The sequence below is a fragment of the Grampus griseus genome, assembly GCF_964374135.1.
Source record: "Grampus griseus genome assembly, chromosome: 13".
Lineage (NCBI taxonomy): Eukaryota > Metazoa > Chordata > Mammalia > Artiodactyla > Delphinidae > Grampus > Grampus griseus.
The window spans coordinates 85,303,693-85,331,464 of NC_139007.1; the positions used below are offsets into that span (position 1 = coordinate 85,303,693).

The 27,772-nt window shown below is 45.0% G+C and overlaps 1 protein-coding gene across 1 annotated transcript in view; it reads right to left on the bottom strand.

The window, feature by feature from the left end:
- PDE10A (phosphodiesterase 10A) overlaps positions 1 to 27,772 on the bottom strand; it is a gene marked incomplete at its 5' end in the record, with an annotated part of 578,327 nt that overhangs the window by 328,190 nt on the left and 222,365 nt on the right. Inside the window, one exon of the mRNA XM_082669118.1 lies at positions 7,190 to 7,324. Coding sequence (XP_082525244.1) covers positions 7,190 to 7,324 — 135 coding nt within the window. The remainder of the gene's footprint in view (positions 1 to 7,189; positions 7,325 to 27,772) is intronic.

The following is a 27,772-nucleotide window of genomic DNA, read 5'->3' on the forward strand; positions in this document are numbered from 1 at the left end:
AGTTCAGAACATGCCCTGAGACAGAGAGTCTGCTTAAGGATAAACTCTGTGTGCAGTAAATTGCAAAGGAAAAACCACACAAAGCAGAGAACAGGTTCATTTTTTAAAACTAATTTTCTAAAAACACCCTGCCCTTTCTCTATTTCCTTCTGACGGCGAACACTTTTAACTTATAATGAAACCAGACCACGTTCCCCGGTTGCTGACGTCAATGGGCTTTTTGCCTGAGTAAGGACCTCACAACCGACCCTAAGGGCTTGATTCTAATCTCGGGCACATGGGCCAGCAGCATCCCTCCACAACCTGGAGAGCAGCAATCACACACTGAAATGGGCCAACGCTGCCATCTGGGGCACACACGCACGTATAGGAAACGTTCAGAAACCTATTTGAGTGTCAAGAAGTAGACCGTTAAGATCAACCAACCCGCCGCGGGAGAGTGACAGCACGTGGCACACTCACAAATGTGCTAAGCTGACAAGCGTTACACAATTCAAAGGAGCGAGGAGCAGAAGAGGACAAGGGCAGGCTCGGTTCTGCACTGAGTAAGCCGAGCTGGCAGCTGGCCTTTGGCCCGCGATCGCTGGACTTCCCACGTCATCTGAGGGGGGAGCGCGGCTCATTACAATAATGCGCCCTCACTATCTAATCTGCTGGAACCAAATGCACACAGGGTCTCTGATATTCTTATCACACAAGATTAAACCTCTCAGAACCAGGACGTGCTCTGGGAAAGGTCACATACTGAAAATGAGCAGACCAACGAGAACCCACTGCAGCGATCTCTGGCCACCAGAACGCTCTCCACCTTGCTATGCAATCTGAAATACGTCTGAACAAGAACTAGAGAGTGTCTCTTAGAGGTAAAGTGCACACATCTCACTAACTCAAAAACAACTCACTTTGGAGAAGGGAAGACTGTGTTGTGTTGCAAAGGTCAGATTCTGGAGTTGTTTGTAAACTTGCAAACAATTATTTTTAATAAGACAAAACTGCAGGCACTCCCTACTTCTGTTAGAGTGGCAGACCCTGCAGTCACATTGTCTGATACCCGGTGTGCGTTCCAAGCCTCTTAAGAAGTGACGTCGCGGAGGAGTTCTGTGGTTGGGATGTTGAGCTGATGCAGCTGTTGCTTAGCCTCATCCAGGGATGGCAAGTGGGACAAAAACACGGGTGTCACTTTGCCAAGTTTTAGAGCCATAAGAGGGTTTTGTGGACAAAGCCATACAGAGAGCACAAGGATAAGACACAACTGGGTTCCTTCTGTGCTCACTCTTGCCGTGAATTCACATTCCCCCTCCGTGAGTTCCAAAGAAACACAAAGCAGAGCAGAGACTACCAGCTCAAGGCTTTCAAAAGTAAGTTCAAAAGTTGTTGTAGATGTGAAGTTAAAGGAACATGGAGATTGATCTGATGCTCTCTTTTGAGAACAAAGATGAGAAACATTATGCATCTGAAAGCTCAGAAACTCTGTCCAATTTGCTGAATTACTCCAACGACTGTGTACCTTACTCTTCAGCTCTGTAAATCCTGGGCTTAGGCCAAAAGCAAGAAAATGTGACCTGACCTTCTTTGGGACCTCCTAGCCCCCCGTCTCCATCCTGCCTCTTCGGCACCTCCTAACCATCAGTCCTTCTCAACAGCAGATGCCCCTCGCCTCCGACCCTCACCAATGGCTACGGGATGGTGCGGGGCTGAGAAGCCAACCAGGGACCAGCCAGCCTGTCTCTCCTGTTTTCACATCCCCTGAGATTCTCTAAGAAGGAGTGGAGGTAGCTAGTCCCTCGGCAGTAAGGATGTGACTTCGCGAGTCACAAAGTCAGATCACCAGGAAGAAGGGGTGGAACAAGTCATGGAAAACACAGCTTCTAGCCTTTTCTTTCCCCACACATTTTTCAAGGCTGCTGCACATACACCCAAACATATTCACACATGTTCACCAAGGAGGGAGTAAACTCAGCTGCAGCAGTGTCACACACAATATGTTGTCCCTAACAGAGAAATTCTATATACTTTTGGGAACGGGCTCGAGTTCTCAGGCTCTGGGCCAGCCAACGCTGTGGGTGTTGAACAATACCTACCACCAGACGAACAGATGCGCACAGTGCCAACAGCTCTGGAGGGACCTGCGTGCGCTCCTTCAAGGAAAGGGAGAGTAGCATGGAGATCAGGAAAGAAAGGGAGGAGAGACCTCGGAGTACCCACTTAAACTATGAGTCGACCAGCACCACCGTTGCCTGCCTGCCAGAGGACGGGGTGTGGCTGAGATAACTTCGAGGAGAGCTGACAGCAGAAACGCTAGGGATGCTAAAACTTCCCTGCAACCTTGGCTTTCTCTGCACAGTGTCCTTTCCAAGAAGAGTTCACACAGAGTTTACATGCGTCCTATCTGTCGCCACTAACACTCCTCAGAGGCATTTCTGTCCTTACCATCACACCTGCAAATTCACCAACGTATTGACCATTAAGAGGGGGAAAAAATCAATGGGATTTGATCAACAGCAAAAAGCCCTGATGATTAGATTTTGTGAGCAGGCTTCACTGAACAGAAAATATCCCTTTTTGTAGATCTGGAGAACAGTGAGAGATTAAAATAAACACACGAAGAGATGCAAAACCAAACAGATAAACCAACACATCTTTCCTGTTATACATTTGATCATCTCATGCTTTTGGTCAAGGGGAAAAAAAAGCCATAGTATAGAAAGATATAACAAATGAATTCCATCATCAATTGATAATAGCCCGTAACCAAATATACAATTATAGCATACATCCGTGACTTCCCCTCATTCTCCTCTTTCCTGTCTCTGCCCTTTACATCATCTCCTTCCAGCGGTCATCCCCTTTTCACTGCAGAACTTACTGTCCTCATGGGCAAAGCACAACAAACCTTGATGCTATAGCTGGTGGCTTCTCCTGCATCACCGGCACCCAGCACTCCAGTTCTCAATGCTCCACCTACCTGTCAACCACCCAGATTCCTGGGATAGTTCCATGAAGACCGGACTCAGGAATTCTTGTAAGGATTTGTAACGTAAAACCTTTTAAAGTACAGAGATTGTTTTAGGCTATGTTCCCCATAGCACCTAGCATGGTGCCAAAGCCAGAATAGTCTTTAAAAACTACTTCTTGGGGTGGCAAGGAAGATGCCAGGAATTCAAGCATTTGTGCAGATGGTCTCTGTTGTTACAGACTCGCGTGGCCTCAAAGACGACTGACAATAAGCAGAACTTCAGCGGGAAAATTATTCATACACAGCTTTTGGTTACCGATTTTTGATATATAACATGGCTATTATAATTTTAGGTACTAGATAATTTTGATAAAAGGTGAAATACGGAGTCTGTTTTTTAAAAAGATGCCATAACGTTAAAAAATATTACAATTGCCTATGGGTTATTAAGACAATAACTAAAGCAATCATTTGCTAATGATGGACACTTCATTTAAATATTGAAAATTTTATTTATTTGCATGTAAAATGTGAATTCCCCCCCCCCCCAGAAAAAGGAGGTCCGACTGATTACAATAGTGACACAGGCACTGCCAGAGAGAAGGGAGCGTGGACAGGGCCACGCCCCTCCAGGAACATGGAGGTATTGGGAATGATCGTCCTCCCAGTGGGACAGCCATCCTCCTAGTTCAGCACTCTAACAACACTGGCGATAGAAACGCATCAGAAAAATGTAGAGGGACAGCTGACATGGTGTAGTGGTGTCAGAAAAGCACATTTTAGTAGTGCTTAGCTTTGTAGAGAAGGGAAAAGATAAAGTCTGAGAGGCAAAAGCATCCCTGTCACCAGAAAAATGTTCTCAACTAGGCAGCAACAGTACTGCAATGATATTACTATGGTTTGGATGAAACATCCCTCAAGATATTATTTCCCTTTGCCTTAATCCTAAGCAAACTGCTAATTAGTATTTTGGCTTCCTAGATATCTCAATATCAGGAAAGAGGTTTCCATGGATTACAAACAGGAACATTCTGGTTACCACAAAGAGATCATTGACATTATAAGTCAATAAATTAGTGTTCTTGGCTTCCCAGGTGGCACAGCGGTTAAGAATCCACCTGCCAATGCAGGGGACACGGGTTTGAGCCCTGGTCCAGGAAGATCCCACATGCCGCGGAGCAACTAAGCCCGTGCGCCACAACTACTGGGCCTGCGCTCTAGAGCCCATGAGCCACAAATACTGAGCCCACGTGCTACAACTCCTGAAGCCCACACGCCTAGAGCCCGTGCTCCACAACAAGAGAAGCCACCGCAATGAGAAGCCTACGCACCACAAAGAAGAGTAGTCCCCGCTCACTGCAACTAGAGAAAAGCCCACATGCAGCAACAAAGACCCAATGCAGCCAAAAATAAATAAATAAAATAAATTAGTGTTCTGATAAATACTTATGATAATAGTCAATTACCCAACAGAAATACTTATTTATGTAGGGTAACTGATAAAGTTGAGTTTCTGGTCCTTCTTAGCTAAGGACAGAGCTTGAACCAGAGTCAGACTCCAGAGTCACTGTTCCTTTCCCCCATCCTGTTCTCTCACTCAATTCCAATAACTCTCTTTGGCCTCAGTGTTAAAACTTCCTCATGAAAACTTCAAAGACTGTGATTAAATCAATTCGTTTTTCTAGGAGCTTCCTGGTAGCCAAGACAAAAAGGGCAAGAAACTTTGGCAGATAATTAGTTCTCATTACCCGATAAAAGGATCCTTTGGAAACCAATATTAAGAGATATTAAAATCCTATTTTCATCTACCATTTAGACTGTAGGGAGAAAAAGACTTATGAGTAACAGTTTTACATGATTTCATTCAAGGAAAGAAGATTTTTCAAAAGATGAAACACTATTCTTAGCCTCAACCCCAGCGCTATCCCTATCAAGTAAGTAGTTCAGAATTTGCTTAAGTCTTTGAAAAATGCTAATGCTGTATTCCTAACTAGGAATGTTAACATATAAAAGTTGAGAGCCAGAAGTTTATTTCAAGTCAGTTGTTTAAAACACAAAATATTTCTCCATGAAAATAGTAGTCTTAAAATTATGGTAATTACTAGGGGGAAGCCCAAGAAATCCTATTTGACCCCAAATGTAGCTGAAATGGTGCTAATAGCAATCATGATCAGACACCACGTTTTGGTCCCTGGACCTTGAGCCAGGTTGCTCCAGGCTGCACAGTGGCTCCCCTAGCCCTGATTCTGCTCCAAAACGGGGCTGGCATGAACCCCTCATCTCTGCTCAGAACCAAGTCTCAGGGTGCCCAGACTCTAGTCAGGGCCCCTGCCCACCGAGATCCCAGAGAGAGCACTGAGCCAGGACTCAAAGGTCCACCTCCTACGTGTCCTTCCATCTTTTAGGAAACTAGCCTCTCTAAGCCTCAGAAGTCACACCTGAATGTGCTAAGAAGCCCAGCGTTCAAGGACACCGTGGTGGGCGGGGGGCAGAAACCTCCTCTGTGAATTATTAAACTATCTCAGTTTCAAGGGAATCCTGTTCTGAGTTGCAAAAAATTGAATTACAAATAAAAAACTGAAATATAATTGTTGGAGCTGCCTTTACTGTATTTTTACTGATGATTTTGCATTCGATTTCTTTCTCTTACAATAAACTCTGATTAGCAGCTGTCGATTTGGTGCTCACCTCTTCAGTTCTCATGAGCAACCTATGATTTCATGTCTCCTAATTCTTCAAATGCATGGCCTTGCTTTCATTATGTTTTTCTTACATTTTATTCAGGATTGACAAATCCCTTCTCAGTTTGCTTTGCTCCCTTCTCCAACAAATGTTTCCCCTTCTTCTAGGCCAGTCTTTCTTTAAGAACATTCTTTCCCTTAGGATTCGCAGCAGCCTATCCAACAGAATGTGACTAGGAAATAGTCCACTTCTATGCTCTTCCCTAAGTAGCCACTCACCACATATGGCTATTGAGCCCTTGAAATGTGGTGGTTTGACTGAGAAACTGAGTTTTTAATTTCACTGAATTTTGACGAATTTAAATTACAGTAGCCACATAGGGCAAGTGGCTACCCAAAAATGTAAAGATGCTGTTATTGGTTTCCCCACTGGAACTGAATTTGACATTGGAATTGAATTTGCACGTGTGTGTGTGTGTGTGTGTGTGTGTGTGTGTGTGTGTGTGCCTGTCTGTCTGTCTGTCTATCTACAGCTTCCTGGCATTGTTTTTGCTTTAAGGTCTCTTGACTGGAGGGATAAGCAGCCTTTTTCTTACGATAAGGCTGAAAAGGTACTGATTTTGCTTTGGAGACTTCTACAGGTAGGAGAAAGTCTCCACCTGGCTGTAGGATGATCACATTTGCTACTGATAGGGTTCAATCAATCTGCCCTGCCCCATGTTTAAAAAAAAAAAAAACACACACAAAATAAACAAACCTTTTTGATCCCTACCTCCCCTGCCAGCTTATCATCCTGCTTCCTTGTTCTATAAAACAAAACCCATTGTAAGAGCTTCCCACACTGGCTGCCTCCCGTCCCGCTCCCCCCGTCCTGCCCTGGGACCTCAGGCCTTCCTCCTGTCCCTGCACGGAACAGCTCTCCCCAAGGTCCGCCTGGAATCCACACTGCCAAGTCCACCATTAACTTCCTGGGGCCTCTGTGACCGTTGCTTGCTTTCTCCTTGAAATGCTTCCTCCTCTTGGCCTCTGGGCCACCATATGCCTGGCCTTCCTGCTCCTCTCAGCCACTGTTGGTGGCATCTCCTCTTCCCGTATTCCGGAGGCTGCTGGGCTCATTTCTCAGCTGTTTACTGGTCTAGGAGACCGCGACTACCGCAGTAAGCCCACATGCCGTGCACCTTCTCATGACTGTTGTTGGTCCCCTCAGCACAAGCATCAGACATCTCACTGTCTACTCAACCAAGAAGATGCCTGATCCGACTCGCAAAAAAGAGAGGTAAAGAGCAAGTATACTGGTCAAATAAACCTTCAAACATAGGAGAAATAAGTGAAAGAGAAAAAAGCCATACAGGTGTTTTAGAAAACTCATGCAAGACTGCCTCTGTGTTCCTGGCAACTATTCTAACGTGGAGAATCCCCATATCTTTCCCGATCACAGATAGTTTTTTTGGCCACTGTCCAAGAAGCCCCTGCTCAGATGAAGAGGGATCATCAGGGAAGGTAGAGACAGTCTTAAGGGAGGGGGAACGTCACAGCGGGGCTTTCCTTGTACCTGTTGCATCACAAGAGTCCAGGCTGCCTTCTGCTGGGTCATTGCTCATCTGCTCCTGGGTGTCTGGCCTGCTTCTCAGTGTCAGCAAAGCGGGTCCTTTGCTCCCACTTTTAAGTGTGAAAGGGAGGCAGCTGGCTGGAGAGAACAACAGGGTATGGTGTTAATGTCAACTACTAGTGAAATGTACTGTCACAATCAGGAGTGGGGCTCTCCTAGGAAGTCTCCAATCCCAGGAAGGTCATTTACACAGTGTGACCAGGGCTGCAACTGCCCCTCAATACAGGAGCGCGCGCGCACGCACACGCGCGCACACACGCACACACACGCACACACACACACACACACACACAAGCGCCAAACTGTGGCTTCAGAGCCGTTGTGGTCAGAAACTTACACTGGCTAGAACATCCTGCTTCTGGTCATGTACAGTGGACTCTGAGAGTTAGCTATCTGCAGGTGGCTTTAAGAGTTAGACTCAGTTTGGCAGGTTTTCCTAAGGGGATATCAGGTCAGCCTGCACTGTCTAGCACCTCCGGCAGGACCCGAAATGCAGGGAATGTGAGTGTATGTGCGTCTTGGTGCGTCAGGAGATGAGATGAGGGCGAGAGGGAAGGTGGAGGGTGAAGGGCTAGACTAACATGCTTGTTCAGTGCAGCGCCGACCTATGTTCAGCTTAGCCACAAACCTCTTTAAGAACCCAGAATTGTGTTGTTCCTTCCTCAGGCCTGGGTCTCAGACGCACTCTTGTGACACAGTGATGTTGGTGGTATATTATCTGTAATTCACTCTAACAGCCTTTAGTACAGACAGCGTGATGTTGCGTCGTTAGCCAGTTTTAGTCTACGTCCTTGGGGTAGGCAGTTAGCATCTGAGCACCTGATCAATGACGCACTTCAGAAGCGTTTCATATGTGAAAGAAGCATCGAAATCTCACACTCCGCAGGTGGCCGCTACAGATTCTTCAACTGTCTTTATTGCTGGTCATACTGGAGGGTTTGTCATCAGAATAATGGGTATAGATATGGCGTTTCAGTGGTGAAATGAGGGGAATTCAAGAAGGACGAACTGGTTAGAAGATGTGGGGTTCTGCACGGTGATACGAAGAGGGTGAAAGACTGCGGCCATTCCTTCCAGTTCTGGGAGCTGCAAGTGGAGGGATCTAACGTCTGGTGGGACTCAAAGGTAAGCTGAATGCTGCTGCTAGAACAGCACTGACCTTTCCTGAGTGAACATCTCATGAGAGGCCAGCAGAATGCCCAAGATGACAGTGGGCAGAGCACTCACCACCGGGAGTGGGGCTCTCCTGGGAAGTCTCCAATCACAGGTAAATGGTTTGCCTTTGTGTGTCCCTGTGCCCATTCCCTGACAAAGGTTCATCTCAGTTGCAGGATTTGGTCTGAGATTTCCTTCATCCACAAGATACCTGGGGAGTGGGGAGATAGGAAAGGCACCCTGTACCCTTCACCCAGCTCTAACTACTGGGGCCCACGGGCATCTTCCATTAAGAACCTGGTTTCGAAAATACCTAAGTGGCTTGGGTCAGTTTGCAACTTCAGCTCTTCTGCTCTTGAAAGTAACTTGTAACAGTAAATGTGATTTTTAATAATAAAGGTTTCACTTTTTCTTGAAAATAAATTAGAATGAGTAGATTCATCTCTCTCGTGTGCAATCTGAAGAGATTTCTAGAGAGAAGGGGTGGGGACAGAGTTCCCATGGTCCAGTGGGAATTGCCCAGGGCCTTGGATACCCTTCCAAAGGACAGAGCTGTGCCAGTGAACGCCATCGTGGTTAACAAGGGCTGGAGACCACTTTCCTAGAGCCTCGCCCTCAAGGGCCCAGTGCTGCAGCAAAACCACAAGGGAGCAATGAAGAGTGCCCTCTGTGTCCCGATTCTGGGGGACCACACCTTCCTAGCACACCTCTTGCGTCTAAAGCACCCAGATGCTGGTTCACACCAGCAGGGCTGATCTGGCCAGCTGAGGGGCAACAGCTGGGAGAAGCTTCCCAGTTACTGAACACACGTACAGAGTGTGGTGTACTTGTTCTCACTGGGAGAATGGCAGTGTGCTGGGGTGCTATAGACACAGAGGGTTCGATTCAGAAGTGTGTCACAGGGCGATGTCGGGCTCAGACTGGTCTCCTCCCACAGGGTCATGAGGTTTGCTGTCATTAAGGAAGATTCTTGGGGTGGGGACCACCGAACATCATGGGCAGAAGAGCTGGGCACTGTGTGTCGGGAAAAAAGGCAGGACTGAGGAGAGGAGCAGAGGCGGCTGAAGACAAAGGGCATCAGAGCAAATAAGACCAGAACCACGCCAGACATCAGTCCTTTGAAAAGTTTAATCCAGCCCTCTCCACGCCAGCAACAGCAGGGTGGGGCAGTGGGGTAGAACCAGGACTGCCAGGTACATCTGTGTGCGTGCAACTATTAACTAGTGTTCATGGGTCTCTGTGTTGCTATTCTTACCTTTGATGTGTAAATAACTAACAAGAAAGCTGAGGTCACATGTCTGAAGTGAAAAATCATACAACAACCGATTACAAATAATTTCTAAGTCCTATGTACAGATTCTAGGATGCTTTATTGGTGAGAGGATGACTTTCGATATGTAATAAATATTTCGGATTAAAATGTCCCATAACATATGAATTATTTTAAGACAGCTTAACGAAGGTATAATTGACACCTAAACTGCCCATATTTAAACAGAGCACTCGGATGAATTGTGATCTACGTATGCACCCGTGAAACCATCGGCATAACATTTTGAGTAATTAGAGTTGTGTGGAAACAAAAGCACAACACGGAGAATGCTGGAGTTGGATGACTAGTAGTCTCGTCTCGGTTTTGATATTTCCCGTGCAGTATCGGTCCAGTCACATGACGTGCCTCATATGGGCTTGATGGCGGGCCACGGATATTGCCTACTTCAGGCCACCCCCAATGTGCCAAGAGTCCTTGAGGCAGGAGTGCCAGGAACCACCAGGCCGGGCGGGGCTGGAGGTGGAGGCAGCCACAGGTTTGCTTTTCCTGACCCCTCTAGCCTCCAGCCCTGTGTGGCAGATCACATATTCCTTTAAAATTTTAGGACGTTCTAATGATAACTGTGTCTAAAAGACCAGGGCCAAAATTTGTTTCTAAAATAAGAGGAACAGATACGGATTGAAACTCAACCATGAAGACTGCAGAAGAAGGACAGACATTAAAGGTTGGTAGGAGGGTCGCTCCCCCTGAAAAGCCGGGGCAGGTGGGGCAGGTGACACCTCCCTGCACTGACCTGGACCCTCCCTGCGTGGAACTGAGATCATGTCCAGCACTGCGTTACCGGCACAAACAGGCTGGTTGTCACACCAGGGAAAACAGGAATTGAATCACAAAGGGGACCTCCGGGGGCCCTGAGAGAACTCCATTAATTCACACATTAATGAAATAGGATCCGCTGTGACTAGCTGGATTGAGCCCAGAATCTAAGGCCGTAGGGAGTCACTGTTCTGCGTACAAAGTGATGCGCAAAGAAGAAAGCGTGTGTGTGAACACCCAGGGAGCCGCGCTGGGGGTCCAGGGACTCCCCGGCCCAGCAAGTAGGCCAGCAGAACACCAGGGGCGACTGCTCTTCCCTGCACAGCTCAGCTGAGCAGAGACCTGTGTGAACTGGGAGCTCTGGGGCCGGACCAGCAGGATGATGGGCCCTTGGCAGGAGCCCAGGCGCACACGCGCAGCAGAAGCTGGCAGCCCTGAGGACAGCGGGCACCAGGGAGAGAATGAGACGGAGTAAAACGGCACCTCGGCAAGCGCTGGGGCTGGGAGCTGGTGACACCCGTGTGCGCTCACGAGCCATAACCGGTACTGTGCCCTTGTTCACACTCAAAACTGGTGAGGCTTGGGGACATACAGATTACAAACGTTTCTGAGATAAGCAACCACATCTTTACACAGATGAAAACCAGGATTTAACGATTTTTAATAATAAGCTGAAAAACATTAATCCTAGACGATATGCTGCACACAGACTGGAAATTCAGCCAGCAGAAGCCGCACACGCGCTGAGAAACATCATCTGAGTCTGAGCCAATCTCGAGTTTAGACATTTTCTCCCCAAAGAAACCATTCAGCAGATTCCAGGAATGCTGTGTTTCGGGGCCACCGAGGAGACCACGTTTTCCTGAAGGAAGGGACTTGTCGGCGAGTAACAGATTCCAAGGGAGTGAAGGAAGGAAGGAGGGGGAGAGGTGAAAAGAGGGGACACACACACACACACACACACACACACACGCACACACGTGCACACTCTCGTACACACACTAAGCCTCTTCCAGAGTGTGAGGGGTTGGCGGTACGGAGGACCAATCAGGTGGACCAAGGTCCAGGAAAGAAGACGAGATGAAGCTGCCTGACAGAAAACAGAGGGTGACCAAATAGCTCTAACTGCGTTCTCAAAAGTGTGAGGCTCAAAGCTCATTTCCCAGCATCTGTGTCCTCCGCTACGGATCCACTCAGGTTACTACGGCAAACCGCTTTCTCCCCAGCCTGATTCTGTTCCACCAGAGCAGTCGGGATTCCCTGTCTTCTATAAACCATTCCTGGGAGTCAAGGTAACGTGAAATGCAGGCTCCTTGACCACACAAGGCCTCCCGCTTAGGCCCTAGGCCACAGAGTAACTTCACCCACTGAGGACAAACGGCACGAACAGCAGAGTTCTAACAGGAAGACCACAGAAAGAGAACACTATGTGTTCTCTCGTCCAGACTGATGAAGCCCCAGGTGCCCCGGTGCCAGCCCTGTGTCCTGCACTTACCAAGAGTCAGGGAGCCCTTCTGACAGTTGGGCACCAAGGCCTGGGTTGTAAGTTTCCACAACTGTAAAATTCACAAATTCTTTACAATTGATTCAGTTTGTGAAATTCACAGTATGTTTTTTTTTTATAGCGGCTCCTTCATTTTCTTTTATTTTCTCAATGAGCTCATGCACACTGCAGGGCAAAGCAGAGAGAGAGGGTGCTTCAGGATAGAGCGTGAGCCACAGGGACCGCCGAGGGGCAGTTCTCGTGCGCAGGATCTGATATCAAGTGAGCACCTGACCTTTTAGGAGGATCGTGGAGGCAATGCTATCATTTGCTGTAAGCAGGTTTCAGAGGATTAGGCCTGAGGAACCGTTTCAGTGGTGCTCCGGCAGGGAGTGGAGGTGTGGTGGAGAACCGTCTTGAGAAGAGTGCAACACTTGGAGACGTGGAGCTGAGGGCACAGGGTGGTGGCCGGCATGGAGAGCGTGCTGCAGGAGGACATTCTCTTAGGCTAATGAGCTCGGCTTTAGTGAGGGAATAAGAAGCTGATGGTGACAGGGCCTCACGTTTATGGACAAGCAACCAGGGTTCAGAGCCTGGTCGCTGTGTGAGGGAATGGATGAAGGAGTAAGAAGGAGGGAAGACAGTTCTTTTCCTTCCTCAGGGAAGGAGGGAAGACAGTTCTTTTCCTTGCATTTAGGAAAAAGGGGACAATGGGTGAAGACAAAGAGAATTCTTTCATGAAGAAAAGTTAAGAGAGAGGAAGCACTACGATGGTTTTGGTGGTGCAGTGGTTAAGAATCCACCTGCCAATGCAGGGGACACGGGTTCAATCCCCGGTCCAGAAAGATCCCACATGCCGCGGAGCAACTAAGCCTGTGCACTACAACTTCTGAGCCCGCGTGCTGCAACTACTGAAGCCCGCACGCCTAGAGCCCATGCTCCACAAGAGAAGCCACCGCAATGAGAAGCCTGCGCACCTGATTCCCACTAGCTATCTATTTTACATTTGGTAGTACGTGTAAGTCCATGCCACTCTCTCACTTTGTCCCAGCTTACCCTTCCCCCTCCCCGTGTCCTCAAGTCCATTCTCTACGTCTGAAACTAACACACCATTGTAAAGCAGTTATACACCAATAAAGATGTTTAAACAATAATAATAAATAAAATTTAAAAAGAAGCCTGTGCACCGCAACGAAGAGCAGCTCCCGCTCGCAGCAACTAAAGAAAGCCCGTGCGAAACAATGAAGACCCAAAGCAGCCAAAAGAAAAAAAATAAAAGGATGGTTTTGAACGTTTGAGTGAGATGAAATATCTGTGAACACAAATCTTTTCTTTTTAATGGCTATTCCTGATTTAAAATGTTTTTATATCGTGGTACATATGCATAACATTTTGCCATAAAATTTTACCATTTCAACCTTTTTAAAGTGTTTGGTTCTGTGGCATTAAGTACATTCGCACTGTTGTGCAGACATTACCACAAGCCATCTCCAAGTCTTTTCACTTCCCAAACTAAAACTCTGTGCCCATTAAAAACGATTTCCCCATTCTTTCCACCCCGAGCCCTGGAAACCCCCATTCCACTTTCTATCTCTGTGAATCTGACTACTTTAGGAACTTTATATAAGTGGAATCATACAGTATTTGTCTTTTTGTAACTTGTTTATTTCACTTAACATAATGCCCAGGGTTCATCCATGTTGTAGTTATGTGTCAGAATTCCCTACCTCCTTAAGGCTGAATAATATTCCACTATGTGGATATACCAAATTCTGTTATCCATTCATCTCTGGATGGACACTTGGGTTGCTTCCACCTTTTGGCGATTGTGAATAATGCTACTGTGAATATGGATGTACAACTATCTTTTTGAACTCCTGCTTTCATGTCTTTTGGGTATATTTCCAGAAGTGAAATGGCTGGATCATATGATAATTATATATTTAATTTTTTGAGGAATCACTATACTATTTTCCACAGCTTCTGCATCATTTTTACATTCCCATCAACAATGCACAAGGGTCCAATATTTCCATATCCTCACCAGCACTTGTTATTTTGTTTCCCCCACCCCTTTTTTTTTAAAACAGCCATCCTAAGGGACGTGAAGTGGTATCTCATTGTGGTCTTGATTTGCATTTCTCTAATGCTCAGTGATGTTAAGCACCTTTTCATGTGCTTACTGGACATCTGTATATCTTCTCTGGAGAAATGTCTATCCAAGTCTTTTGCCCATTTTTTAATCAGGTTGTTTTTTGTTGTTGTTGTTGAGTTGTAGGAGTGCTTTTCACAATTTGGATATCAATCCGTTATCAGATATATGATTTGCAAATATTTTGTCCCATTCTGTGGGCTGCCTTTTCACTCTTTTTTATTGTGACCCAAATTAAAAGTTTTAAATTTTGATGAAGTCCAAGTTATCCCTTTCTTTTGTCATTGTTGTCCATGCTTTTGGTGTCATGCCCAGGAAATCACTGTAAATCCAATGTCATAGAGCTCTTCTCCTTTATTTTTTCTTAAGAGTTTTATAGTTTTAGCTCACATGTTTAGGTATTTGGTCAACTTTGAGTTAATTTCTTTGAAAATGTAAAATATGGCACAAATTTACTTGTCACCCTTGCACACGGGCCATGCTCACCTTCTCTGTATAGTTCCAGTTTTAGTACATGTCCTGACAAACCAAGCACTGAAAGTAAACCCTTGGAGGAAATTCCTTAACACAAACGTATGAAAGTAAACCTGCCTGTGTTACGCTCACAGTAGTAAGTGTTCTCGCTCTCTGTCCTGGGGACTCAGCATATTTATCCCTGGTCCTCAGGCCCAGCTCCGCCTCCCGCGTGCTCAGTGAAGCTCTTCCTTGAGGTTCTCACCCTGACTCTCACACATTCTATAATCATTCTCCGTGCGTGGCCAGCATCTTTCCCACTCTCAATGCCAAGCCAGTGGGGTCACAGCAAGATTTTTAGGTCCTGCTGTGAATTTTCCATAATTTTCAGATGGAAGCTGTGATAAGGACGTATTTCTAAGAATTGAGACATTGATTTAAACAAGGGGGGTTGGACTGAAAGCCTTACATTGAGAGTCTAGCCCCTCAGGTACTTTCCCCCATCCCTAGAAGAAACAGAGGATTTATTCTTGGGACAAACTAAGCCAGAGAGACTCTAAACTCAGACACACTGACTGGATAGAGGACTCAGAACACTGTACATGCAGGAGGGCAGAGCTGAAGCTCTAGACCGACAGGAACACAGGGAGAGTCAGCATTTCAGTGTTTCAGACTCTAAGGTGCCCACCACTGCCCCAACTGCCTCCCCCCATCCTGCTGCTGGAGTGCACGCTTCCAGGGGTATCCTCCTGCCCCACCCCTGCCCCGACAAGACACGGGAACACTTTTCCCTGAAGAAACCGAACAGTACCAAGGAAAAGACCTACACGTTCTGACGTTTGTGAGGGTGTCCCTAGGCAGTCACTCTACAGCAAGCTCACCAGACCAAGATCGCTGACTCTCCTCCCCACTTCGCTGGAGCTTCCTGTTGGCTTTCAGCGCCTCACTCTTCAGTAGGAAAGGATGATGAAGGATAATACGATAATCAAGGAAAGCTTCCAACACAGAAGACTGAGGCTAAAATAATAAATAGTTTAAAGAACCTTGGAAAGAGACCACACAGGGAGGAAAACAGTTCTTAACACTATAATATTCTCAGAGAGAGAAGAAAATATATTACATTCATGGTAAAAAGAATGCTATAAAAGGAACAACTAGAGAAGGGAGTTTTTAAAAATAGAATATTAAAAATGGTACAAATCAGTGGAGAATTTCAGGGATAAAACTGAAGAACTCTCTCAGAAAGTAGAGCAAAAATACAAAAATAGCGAAAGAAGAGAAAACATAAGAAAATATAAGGATTCATTCAACACAGAAAGAACAACAACAGAAGAAATTATCAAAGAAATAATACAGGAAAATAACCGAGGGCTGAAGCATCCAAGTCTCTGTACTGTATGGTACATCACATGCCTGGAACAATAAATTTAAAGAGACCAAGACACATCACTGTGAAATTTATTATCAGTGGAGATCCAGAACAGAGCCCAAGAGCTCCCAGAGAAGGAACGGGGCCACAAACACAGGAAAGGGAAGGAGAATGGTGTTCTCTTCCTCAAGAACATTACTGGACACTAGAAGACAGTGGAGTGAAGTGTCCAGAGCTCAGATGAAAAAGGAGTTTCAACCTGGAATTCTGTATCCGTTGAAAATATCATGGAGGGAGGAAAAAAGGTATCTTTAGACATACACAGTCTCAAAACGTTTATCTCCCAGGTACTCTTGGTCAGAAAGTCACTAGACGATGGGATCTGACAAAGTGAGGGAGCACACTAAGGAAAAGAGAAACACGAGACAGTGGGAGCTCCCAAGGTCTGTCCCAGGTTGACGATGATAGGGGCTCCCAGGGCAGCAGGCGTGCAACACATGTAGCCCTTCCGGTGGGTCAGAGCTAAAGGTGGTGGGGGAGTGCTCCAAGGGAAAAGACCACCGAGCTAGTACCGTGCTTTAAACATGTTTGGAATAAATTTGGAAACTGTATTGTTAGCTGTGACAAATCTGTTAGAGCATCTGGAAAAAAAAAAAAATCCAAACTAAGATATAGCTAAAACACAAAGCACCCATAAAACAAGGTTAATACTAATTGAAGGGAAAATAAAAGTGATGCAAGAGAAGAAATGGAATCCAGATACCCTATTGGGCTCAGGCATGAGGAATATTTACATGGACCAAATAACGCAAATGCCACCACGTTAGCCAATAACTGAGATCTCAACACACTGAGCTCATGAGGGTGCATGGAGGGAGTGAGTGTCAGGAGAGTTAGTCCTCACTTCCATCACAGAAAATCAGTAGATGATGTGATGTGACTGGTTAGAGGTAGGGAGTTGTAATACAATTTTAGGATGAATAAATGCAAGTCCAGTCTCAAGAAACGGAAGACTGTCACAACCAACCCTCTGCTCTGGCCAGGCCACGTATGCAGTATCGTTCTCAGTTCCAAGGTCTAAGGAGGTCACTGGTTGTGTTTATGCAGAGTCTTGAAACTGGCAAAGAGCAATCACATGGAGAGTATGGGTATCTGTAACCACAGACCTTCCTTAACTGACTAAGGGGCCACGACCTGATAAGCCCATCATCATCTGACAATACCATTAAGTCGAGAATATATTTAATACACCTAACCCACTGAACATCGTGGCTTAGCCAGGCCTGCCTTAAATGTACTCAGAACACCTACATTAGCCTGCAGTCGGACAAAATCCCCTAACACAAAGCCTGTTTTATAGTAAGTGTTGACTATCTCATGTAATTTATTGAATACTGTACTGAAAGTGAAAAACAGAATGGTTAAGTGTACTGGTTGTTTACCCTCATGATCTCGGGGCTGACTGGGAGCTGCAGCTCACTGACACTGCCCAGCATCATGAGAGAAGATGATACCACATGTCACTAGCCTGGAAAAGATGAAAATTCAAAATTCGGAGTACTGTTTCTACTGAATGAGTATTGCTTTCACATGACTGTAAAGTTGAAAAATGCTAAGCCAAACCATCATAATGTGGACACTGTCTGTAGTCTTAAAAATTTAGAACAGGGGCTTCCCTGGTGGCGCAGTGGTTGAGAGTCCGCCTGCCGATGCAGGGGACACGGGTTCGTGCCCCGGTCCGGGAGGACCCCACATGCCGTGGAGCACCTAAGCCCATGAGCCATGGCCGCTGAGCCTGCGCGTCCGGAGCCTGTGCTCCGCAACGGGAGAGGCCACAACAGTGAGAGGCCCGCGTACCGCAAAAAAAAAAAAAAAAAAATTTAGAACATCATACAGAACAGCAATACATTAGACATTTTTAAATGCAGAGGATTAAAAAAAGTTAAATGGAGAGAGAGACTGACTCATTATAAAGGACTTTCTAATTCAAATTGAGATATTCAAAAATAAAATGGGTTGCCTTGCACTGTTGGGATTAGAAGTGGGCCCCTGTCGGGGGGAACGGGGGGGGCAAAGTCATATGGCTTTTCTGCCCTGTTGGCTGAGACCAAGTTCTAGTGTGAAGGGTTTATGATTTAATGCATTTTATCACTTCCTCTGAACCTTGAGCTAGAAAGTACACTTCAAAAATATTTGATTTAAGTGGTTGGTGAGAAATGATTTCATCCCCAATCCAATTCATTACTTCTTAACTTGAAAACACTGTATTGCTTTTTATGTGCTTCCAAGTAAATGATACTTTGGGGCATGAATTAACACCCAAGAGAATTTTCTAAGAATGGTAGATCTGAACTTCTCAGCTGCTCTGGGGAGGCTTCTCTGTCACCCTTCATTCCTGCCCTTACTCTAAATGCCACTTACACACTGACATCATAAGTGGTTCCAGACACCGTCAGGGGTCCACAGTGAATTAACAAGCCACAGAATCCAGATGCTTTTGCTGGTAAACAGCTTCTTTGCAGGAAAAATAAACAGAACAAGAAGGACATTCACTGACCTCCTCTACCACATTCACTCCCACGCTTCACACCCAGTAAGCGTGCGAGCCCCATCTGTAGACTCACTGGTCCACAAATATCACCCATCTCATGCATGTTTGCACTCCTTCCTTTAATTAATTCACTGATTGTTTTAAATAACATACAGCGAGTAGAGTCTATACAAAAAGATACTAATATATAAATTACGGAGGCTGAGAATAATAAAATTACTAAAGCCGTTAAAAATTTCCTCTGAGGACTACTGAGTACAATCTTGTCACGTCAAGCTACAAATTGTTGGTGCTTAAATTACAGTTCTCATGGCATTACACTCCTTCTAAACCTAGGGATTCCAAGGTGATTTCTTACATGGGCGTTAAACCACAAACTTATATATTTCATCAAATATATTTCCCCGCAATTTTTTGAGTGGTAAGGAATTATTTACGTGATTACGTCAGGTAATTCTACCAGATTAACCTCATCTTGAGACTGGATGAACTTTATGGAAATCTATTTCCAAGGCATGTCCAGTGCTGTGATATAAAGCAAATATGACGGGTTCCTTGCTACATCTACCCATTTACCATTATCTGTGGCTCCCTTCGACCTACTCCTGCCCCACTGGTTTATAACTATGACACAAGCGTTAGAGGGTTCATTTTTACTCATATTCATGCCAGAACAATACCAGGTAAGGTAAGACACCTGCAAAGTCTGGTATATACAAAGTTCAGGGTCTCTACTTCTGCTGAGCTGATAAATCAGTTCACATCATGTCACACCTCCACAGGTAAAACAACGTGGCCCACCGACCTTATGAATCCTTTCATGAAATTTGTTCCCAAATAAATAAATCTATATTTTCCACCCAGAAGCTTAATTTGGACAGCATTTTTGCTTGACTTCGACACAATAATTCCTCTCAATCCAATATAAACAAAACATGAACACAGCCCCATCACCCTCCGCTTCAGACAATAACGTGAATGCTTAGCCGTCCGCCTCCTATCTACAGTTACATACAATCCAGCCGGGGCAGGGGATAAATACACAGCTATGACTTCAGAGCAGACGTGGCCAGAGCCACCATCGCATGGGCTGTGGCGGTTCAGCGGAGGTGAGCGTCCCCAGCAAGCGAGGCTGTGGAACTCTGACCTGGACGGCAATCACAATTCCTGAGATTCACTCTAGACAAACCCCAATTTCTCCTTTGTCCACCCCTCCCCTTGCTTTCTCTCTCCTTTGCTTTCTCAGGAGATGGGGGTGAGTGCTTACTATCTAGTATGGAAAGATCTCTGAGTCCTTTCATTTATGACACGACATATCCTGCAAAAAGAGTGAGCATTCGTTGTCCCCTTCCCGATGAAATTCCACGTGCTCACACTCAGCGGAGGCATGTGCTCACAAGGGCACAGGTGGAAACAGTGCAGCTGGAAATCCAAGTTGTGTCCATCACCCTCCAAAGCCCCCGGTGGCTGTGCAGATTCTGAATCTCCCAGTGATCAAAATACCGCATATTTTGCTATAGTTGTTAACAATTCCATACGTTAGATGCTACATTTTAGAAACAGCAGGGAAATGAGTACATGACTTCAAGCCTCTTCCAGAAGTAAGGTAGGACCTGAATTTTAACTATCTCATTTTGAGCTTCGTTGACAACACAGATGCTGTTTCTGATTAGCTGCCTCAAATTGATTAAACATTTTTAAGCCAGTTTTGAAGGTATATGAACAAACAAGGAATAAAATAAGGGTCTGATTATTTTTTTATTTTCCCTTGGTGGTCAGTCTGTGAATTTTATTCAGATAATAAAATTCCTCTGAGATATGCTGAAAAAAAAAGAAACTTTATTTCACTGAGAAATGCATGCCATGAACTATGTAAAAGCTATTCTAGAATCAGGACTATTCAGGCTTCTCCGTGTATGCTACAGGCTTAAAGTTTGTAGCATGTAGTTAGTTCATCAAAAATAAAACTTTGAAGATTATTCAGCAAACCACTACATATAAAATGACCTTTATTGTGTGCATACACAGGGTCACACTAGGAAGACGCTGGCAGACTTCCCCATATACTCACTATGCAAAATTGGAGTTTTATTTAAACTCATAGCATTATGATGTTGGAATTGAAAAAGACACTAGAAGTCTCTAAGTCTAATATCCCAGGGGCTCAGATTTTTCATCTATAAAATGAGCTAATGAAATCTTTCCTGCTCTCCTCAGGGCCCTTTTGAGACCAAGAGTGTCACAGATGTGAAAAGTATGGCGAGAAAATTAGAAGAGCTATACAAATGCAAAATTAAATTATTATTCCTATTACCATCATTCTGATAGACAAATAGGTAAACAACTAGACTGTTAGAAAAAGACCAGCTAAAAATCAGGCTTGTAATCTTGTCTTTACAAACCTGATATAGTAGTGTTTCTTTCTGATATCTTCGTGAGATCCATCTAGTCATTTAGCCTTTGAATATGCCAAGTGTAATTTCAAAGTTTCTTTTATCACGCCTACCAGGTCCTTATAATTCCTCTAAGCTATACTTACAAGGGAAATTAACGGAAGTCTGTTCAAATTTCCACATTTACTGGGAAACGGCTATAATCAAATGAGGTTTACTTGTATTACCAGCGATTAGGTAGAAGGAAATGCAGAGTGAAAACAACAGGGCGCAGTAAGCAGGTTAAACACGTGGAAGTCAGGAGACTGCTGGTCAGTCACGGGGACAACATCAGGTTCCAGCGTCGCCTTTCTCAACACGGCAGATGCAGGTTCCCTCTTCAGGGACGGAGAAGACCGAGCCGTTGCAGGTTGTGCATTTAAGATCATTTCCTGTGGCATCCACGAGACTCGTGCAGTCAGGTGTGGCGTGAGGAACTGGTTACAGTTTACCCTAAAGCGTGCGGCTGCTTCTCGACGCTCATTCTTCTTAACGTTGCCATTGCTTTTCAGTAGTTACTGGAAAAACCAACCATGTTTACTTATCCCTTCCTCTTAGTGTTTGACTGAAGGCATCCCCTGCCACCACCTTTCTGCCTCCATGCTCTTCTTTTGTTGCTTCCCATACAGACACACTCGTTCTGCCACAATTGACCATCAACATGTGTCTGATGTGTCATCTGCAGCTCCATGTCATCGTCTGCAAAATTCAATGTGGCAGTTTCTCTGTCTGGTGAAGGATCTGGCTATGAGTGCAATGGTTTTGAAGGATCCTGTCTACCTGGTACAAGCTACAGAAGTTGAGTTACATCAGCACACTCTGTCTTCTTCAGAGGCTCACACTCCCTGCTAAGAGAATATGCTCTTACGAATAACAGCTCTATTTCTACTTGATTTTATATAGACAAGTATATAATATATATATTTAAGAGAATTTTTAAAATTTATTTATTTATTTTATTTTTGGTTGTGTTGTGTTTTTGTTGGCTTCTCTTGTTGTGGAGCACAGGTTCTAGGTGTGCTGGCTTCAGGAGTTGTGGCACGTGGGCTCAGTAGTTGTGGCCTGCAGGCTCTAGAGCGCAGGCTCAGTAGTTGTGGCACATGGGCTTAGTTGCTCCGCGGCATGTGGGATCTTCCCAGACCAGGGCTTGAACCCATGTCCCCTGCACTGGCAGGCGGATTCTTAACCTCTGTGCCACCAGGGAAGCCCCAAGTATATAATATATTGTGCTTCAGTACACATGCAAGGCAGGGGAAGGAAGAACCAAGGAGTCACATCATTTACAGGACAAATTTCCAGGGTTTCAATGAACAAAGGCAACTCATCCCACAAGAATGTTCACGCCCTGCAACGTTCCAGCCCTTGGAGGGAAAGAGGGAGGAAGATAAAGGAAGTCCAGCAATCCTCTATTCCCTGAAGCAATCAAATATATAAATTGATAAATATTTTATAGAACTGGAAAACACTATCATGTTGGGAAAAAAAAATGAGGAAACAAAGAAATTTTTTCCTGGGGAAAAGAATTATCCTCAACAGTTAGATGAAAATATTCAAAATTTTACATTGGTGATAAGCAAGATAAATGAGTTCTCAGATAATATAAGTTAAGCATTGTCAGCAAAAACTTGAAGCGATGACCACGGAGCTAAGCATGGGGAGAGAGGTGGCGGGCGGGGTGTTGCAAAAGCCCAGTGGTTGCAAGTTAGAAGGACTCTGGGCCAGTAATCTTTGCTGATTTGCTTGTAAGAGCGGGGCTGGGGGTATCCAGTGGTTAGATCCCACACAGCCTGAGAATCAGCTTCCCTGGGCAAACCCGGCCCTCCCGACATCAGGACATAGGCTAGCACAGGACGTCCCCTGCTGAGCTGAACACACAGCACAGTATTTTATAAGCACAGTTGCCTATGAAAGGAAAACAAGCTGAAACTCCCCTTTGGGAAAAGCGCTCCACTTCATTCGTGACCAAACTGGAGATCACAGAGAAGCCCAAACGTGCTCCAAACCAACAAAACAGAAAGCACCCCAAGGACAGATGGGCAAGTCTAGTGAGAATAAAATGCGATACACCACTGTGTCAATAGATAGCCCAAGGGAAAGGGTTCTTCTGAGGGCACAGCAGGAGAGAGCGCTGAGGCATGTCTGCCCTTCCATCCACCCTGCCTCCGTGCCAGAGTCTGCGCTGTGGGCCCCGTGCTGGACAGGAAACGCTTCCCCAGCTGTGATGACGACACACTGGACCCCACCATGCATGAGCGAGGGCTGACCTCAGACACAAGCACTGACCACAGGAGACCAGTGACTAATACGGAGGAGAGTTCTTGAGAATTGACACTAGTTTCCTCCTCCAAACCACGTACTAACGGCGCAGCCGAATTTTACTTACCTTTGTGTCATGATTCCATCTCAGGAGCTCACATCAGAGGGCAGCACACAGAGCTTGTCAGAGAACCCAGACCACCCCCGGTGAAGCATGTGCAACGCATGCCTGCTAAAGACGAGGGGCCTTTCCAGGGGCCCAGGGATGTTCTAAAAAAGACAATTCTCCACGCCTATATTCCTCTTCCTCCCTCTCCCTGAACCGAGTTCAGGGTCCAGGAAGGAATCACTACAAGAAAGCCGGCCCCTAACTGACAGATAGCCCTGGGAGTGTCTCCTGAGTGGGCCAGCTCACTGGTTATTTTCCTAAGGCTGAAGCCACAGTGGTACACTCAAGAATTCAAAATGTTTATGGAAATTTGAAGGGAACAGATAGGAGGAAGAGGGCCAGGAGATCGAAAATTATAAAAGAAATGAATAAATCATTTGCTTTCTTGTCCAGTCACTTGATCACTGCAAGGAAAAATCTTAGTCTGTTTGTTTATTTAATGAAACATAACCTGAATAATCCATGTTTCTAAAGAAAAATGAAGACATTTTATTTTGTCCAGCTGCTTTTCATCTTATGCTGCTGAAAAGACCAAAATTCAAAGCTGCTTTGTACGTTTGCAAAAATGAGATGAGGGGGGAGAAAAAACCGAAAGGGATTTTACATTTTTTTCTTCTCAGACAACTAGGCCTTAGTCTTCAGCAGAAAACTAGGCAAAAATCCAACAGTTCAAGGAATCCCCGCCTACCCCTAACACATACATTTTTCAGGGGATAAGACAGTGACGAGATAGGGCAGTTCCCAGGAACACTGCTTGGGCAAGGTTTCTTCTGACGCCCAGCACCCAGAAATAAAGGTCATCCCCCAGCGGGAGCCCTCAGAGCAGCCGGCACTCTTTCGTGCTTGCTTCCCACCAGAGTCCACACCACCACTTGCACTTTATCCAGCTATTCTTCTAAGCACCTTTGGAGCAGCTTCTGGGGCACAAGAAGAAACTCACAGATCTACACACGTGCCGGGAGAAGAGGGCACAAACGTAAGCTGGGTTCACCCCTCCCTTCAGAGGTGATGTGTGGGTGCATGGCACTGACCCAGCACAAAGATTAGCTTTCCTGCTTCCACTTGGAGTTTGCCAGAAACAATACGCATTTTGAGAAATGTGATGGTTTGAAGACAAAGAATCCATTCACAATTCCAACACACCAGTTTTCACCACGCAGAAAAACTGCCCCCAACATGTAATACGCTAATGACTGTGAGAACGCTGGAAAAGCTGGAACGGTAAAAAAAGAGGGATGCTGCAAGGACAACATATTTAGGCAAAAATGCATTTTAAGCCATCCAGAGTGAAGGTAAGATACATAAAACTGTAAAATACCCTGGAATAAAAACAGAGAACGGTGGCCTTGACCTGGGAGAGACTGTGTGCAACATCTAAAGGCAATGACATCCCCGAAGGAGACTTAGACCACTTCTTAGACCAAACAGATCAACATCTGTGGGGCGTGACTGGTCTCTGACTCCTTAGTTTTTGAGACTCTGCTTTCTTTATTGCCTAATTTATATTATGTAAGAGTTATAAACATTTATCATAAAAGATGAAGACCTGTCATTTGGAATGAAGCTAATTAAAGAGAGATCAGGAACAAATGGATGTATTTAAAGCTTTCCAGTGAAAATTTAATTTCAGTAAAACTGAATATCAACCTTCTTCAGATGGAAAATACCCAAAATATAACCGATTTTTTCCATCCTGATTTTACCTTCTAACTTACAGACATGAAGAGATAAAACAGTATAATATTTGTATAAATTACTTAAAGCAGGCTTTTCAAATATGGAGAGTTGGAAATCTATTTTTAAAAAAGGATTGTGTTAGGAGACAAAGATAATAACAAAATAATAAATAATCACCACCTGCTCCTACCACTGGGGGGCAGTAACCCAATACTCACCTAATGGGGGTACTCAATGGATAGCGGTGGCGCCCAGCCACATGGGTCCAAAGTTCCTGGTGATCACTGTATTAACGGAATCAGAGTCTTAATAAACCTCTGATTTAAGCAGTTCAAAACCATATGCTCAGCAAGGTCTACAGTGGTGAGTATCTCAGAGGTGGGCATTTTGAAGAAATTGTAAAGGGGAGAGCAAATATTGAAAGTGTTCATATCTGTTCTCAGATAACCATACCTGCAGTGGATTACCAGGCAGAAAAAAGTCTACAGTTATTTTAAGGGCAAACTAGACCAGCTTCAGACTTCTAGATAACATCACAAGCTGGAGACTGTGGGGCAATTTCTGTTGTTTGTGATAGAATGATCTATACAGTCAAGCTGTGTTTTGAAGGCAACTGATAGACATATATATATATATATATATCTTATTATGTGTGTATATTTTCAATAAATATGACACCTGTATACGTTTTTTGAAAAAATTATTAGAAGATGCACTCCAATTAAAAGATGACCAAAAAAAAAAAAAAACAACCCTAAGCCCACTCAAAACTCAAGACTGGGTTAAAAAAAAAAAAAAAGAAAAGGGTAGGGAATCCTGAGACCAAGCAAAGACAAAGCTGAATGGAAATCACTCCTTTTTAGCACCTGCACAGCCCTCCTCTATTTCTACCAGAGTGTTCCACTTATTCTACAAGGCTAAACCCAAAAACCACATTTGCTCTGAAGTCCTTCTGTATTCTCAGGTCCCCCTGTCAAATACATCACTTCCTCTGACCCCAGAGTGTCTTCTGCATTATCCGAACTATAGCATGCACACAAAAACGTGAGCAAATAATTCAGAACTCATGTACTCAAGCCAGCGACACAATACCACCACACTCCAGAAACTGCTGGGGTCCCCTCCTTACGGCCCCGCATCCCCAGATGGAACCATGGTCCTGTGGATCCTGGAGACGTGACAGAGAACATGACAGGCAAAACTCAGCCCCTGGGAGAGACAGACAGTAGAGGAACAGAGCCAGGCAGGCAGGGTGTGATATGGTGGCAGGTGCTATGGAGGAGAGCCATGCTGGGAAGGGGCCTGCAGCTTAGGGGAGGGATCTGGACCCTCCTTCGCCAGGTGGGCATTTGAGCAGAGATGAAGGGATTGAAGGAGGGAGGTTTGTGAATATTTGTGGAGGAGGGTGCAGGGCAGAATATCAGGTGTAAGGTCCTGAGGCCAGAGTCTGCCTGGGTGTTGGAGGAATAGCAAAGACCAGCCTGGCTGGAGGGGAATTAGCAGAGAGAAGAATGACTCCAGGGTTTGCATCAGTAACTGGAAGAGTGGAAAAATGAACTGCTCCCATCAATAAGTATTAATTTTATAAAGAGAAAACCTAATAGTTAGTTTAAAACAGTAACAGCAAACCAATAAAAATGTCACGTGGGATCAAAGTTTGAGTGTGTCTCAGGGATAATTCTCTAAGCTCTATGCAAGCTTTACTGGTCCAGGAAACACTGCAGAGCACTAAAACACCCACCCTCTAAAGCCAAGACTTCGGTCTGAATCCTAACTCTGCCACTTTCAATAGTGTGGCAATGGGTGAGTTATCTAACCTTCCTGTGCCTCAGTTTCTTTATCTGCAAGATGGACACACTACACTGTGTTATTGTGAGGACTGTATGAGTTCAGGCATTAAAACACTTAGCACTGTGCCTAGTATGTAGTAAGTGCTCAAAAAGAGTTATCACCTTTACAAGAAATTAGATCTGCAGAAAACTCAGTATTTTGTTTTCACCTGGTATCAGGGGTCAAGGTAAGAAGTAGACAATAAAGATATCTCTATACATTGGGTAAAACCACTACTGAAGACACGCCCATGGTTTTCAGACCCCTTTATGTGAAGCTCACAAAATTAACTTTTCTGGCAGGGAAATTAGTGTTTTTTTATTAGAAAGTTACAGCTGCACCAGCCCTACTGCAGGATGGACCGCATAGTGAGTACCCTCTCATTTTGAATGAATTAACTCATCCTGTTCTCTTTTTGCTGTAGCTTTCAGGAAACATGAAGATAAGAGTTTACTCAGTTGAAGCAACAAGACCAGCTTTCTGACAGCAAAAGCCTTAGCCCTTCTATTATTTCGTGCCCCTAACCCCTACTTTACTCCACAGGTTTTTCACAGTTTTAAGCCAACTCCAAATGATATCCTGGCAGCCTTTCATCTTTTGACAACTGTCTTACAGGAGTCCGTTGGTATTTTAGTTCTTAGGTCCCTGGTTCCCAGTGACAGTTCTCTGGGATGCCAGTTGACTGTCTGGATGACTGACTACCACCTGCTCCAAGTTCCATGGGTTCTTATTGCCAATGAAGCCTGCACTGTTCCAGAAATAGCACGCCCTCTGTGCCCTTCAGCTTGTCAGTCAGTGCTACAGATGTGCTGGTTTCTTTCCCGCTACAATTATCCTAGTAAGCCCTGCTCTCGTCTTGCTGAAAAACCTCACCAGGCATATGTCCCATAAAGACCCGAGACATAAAACG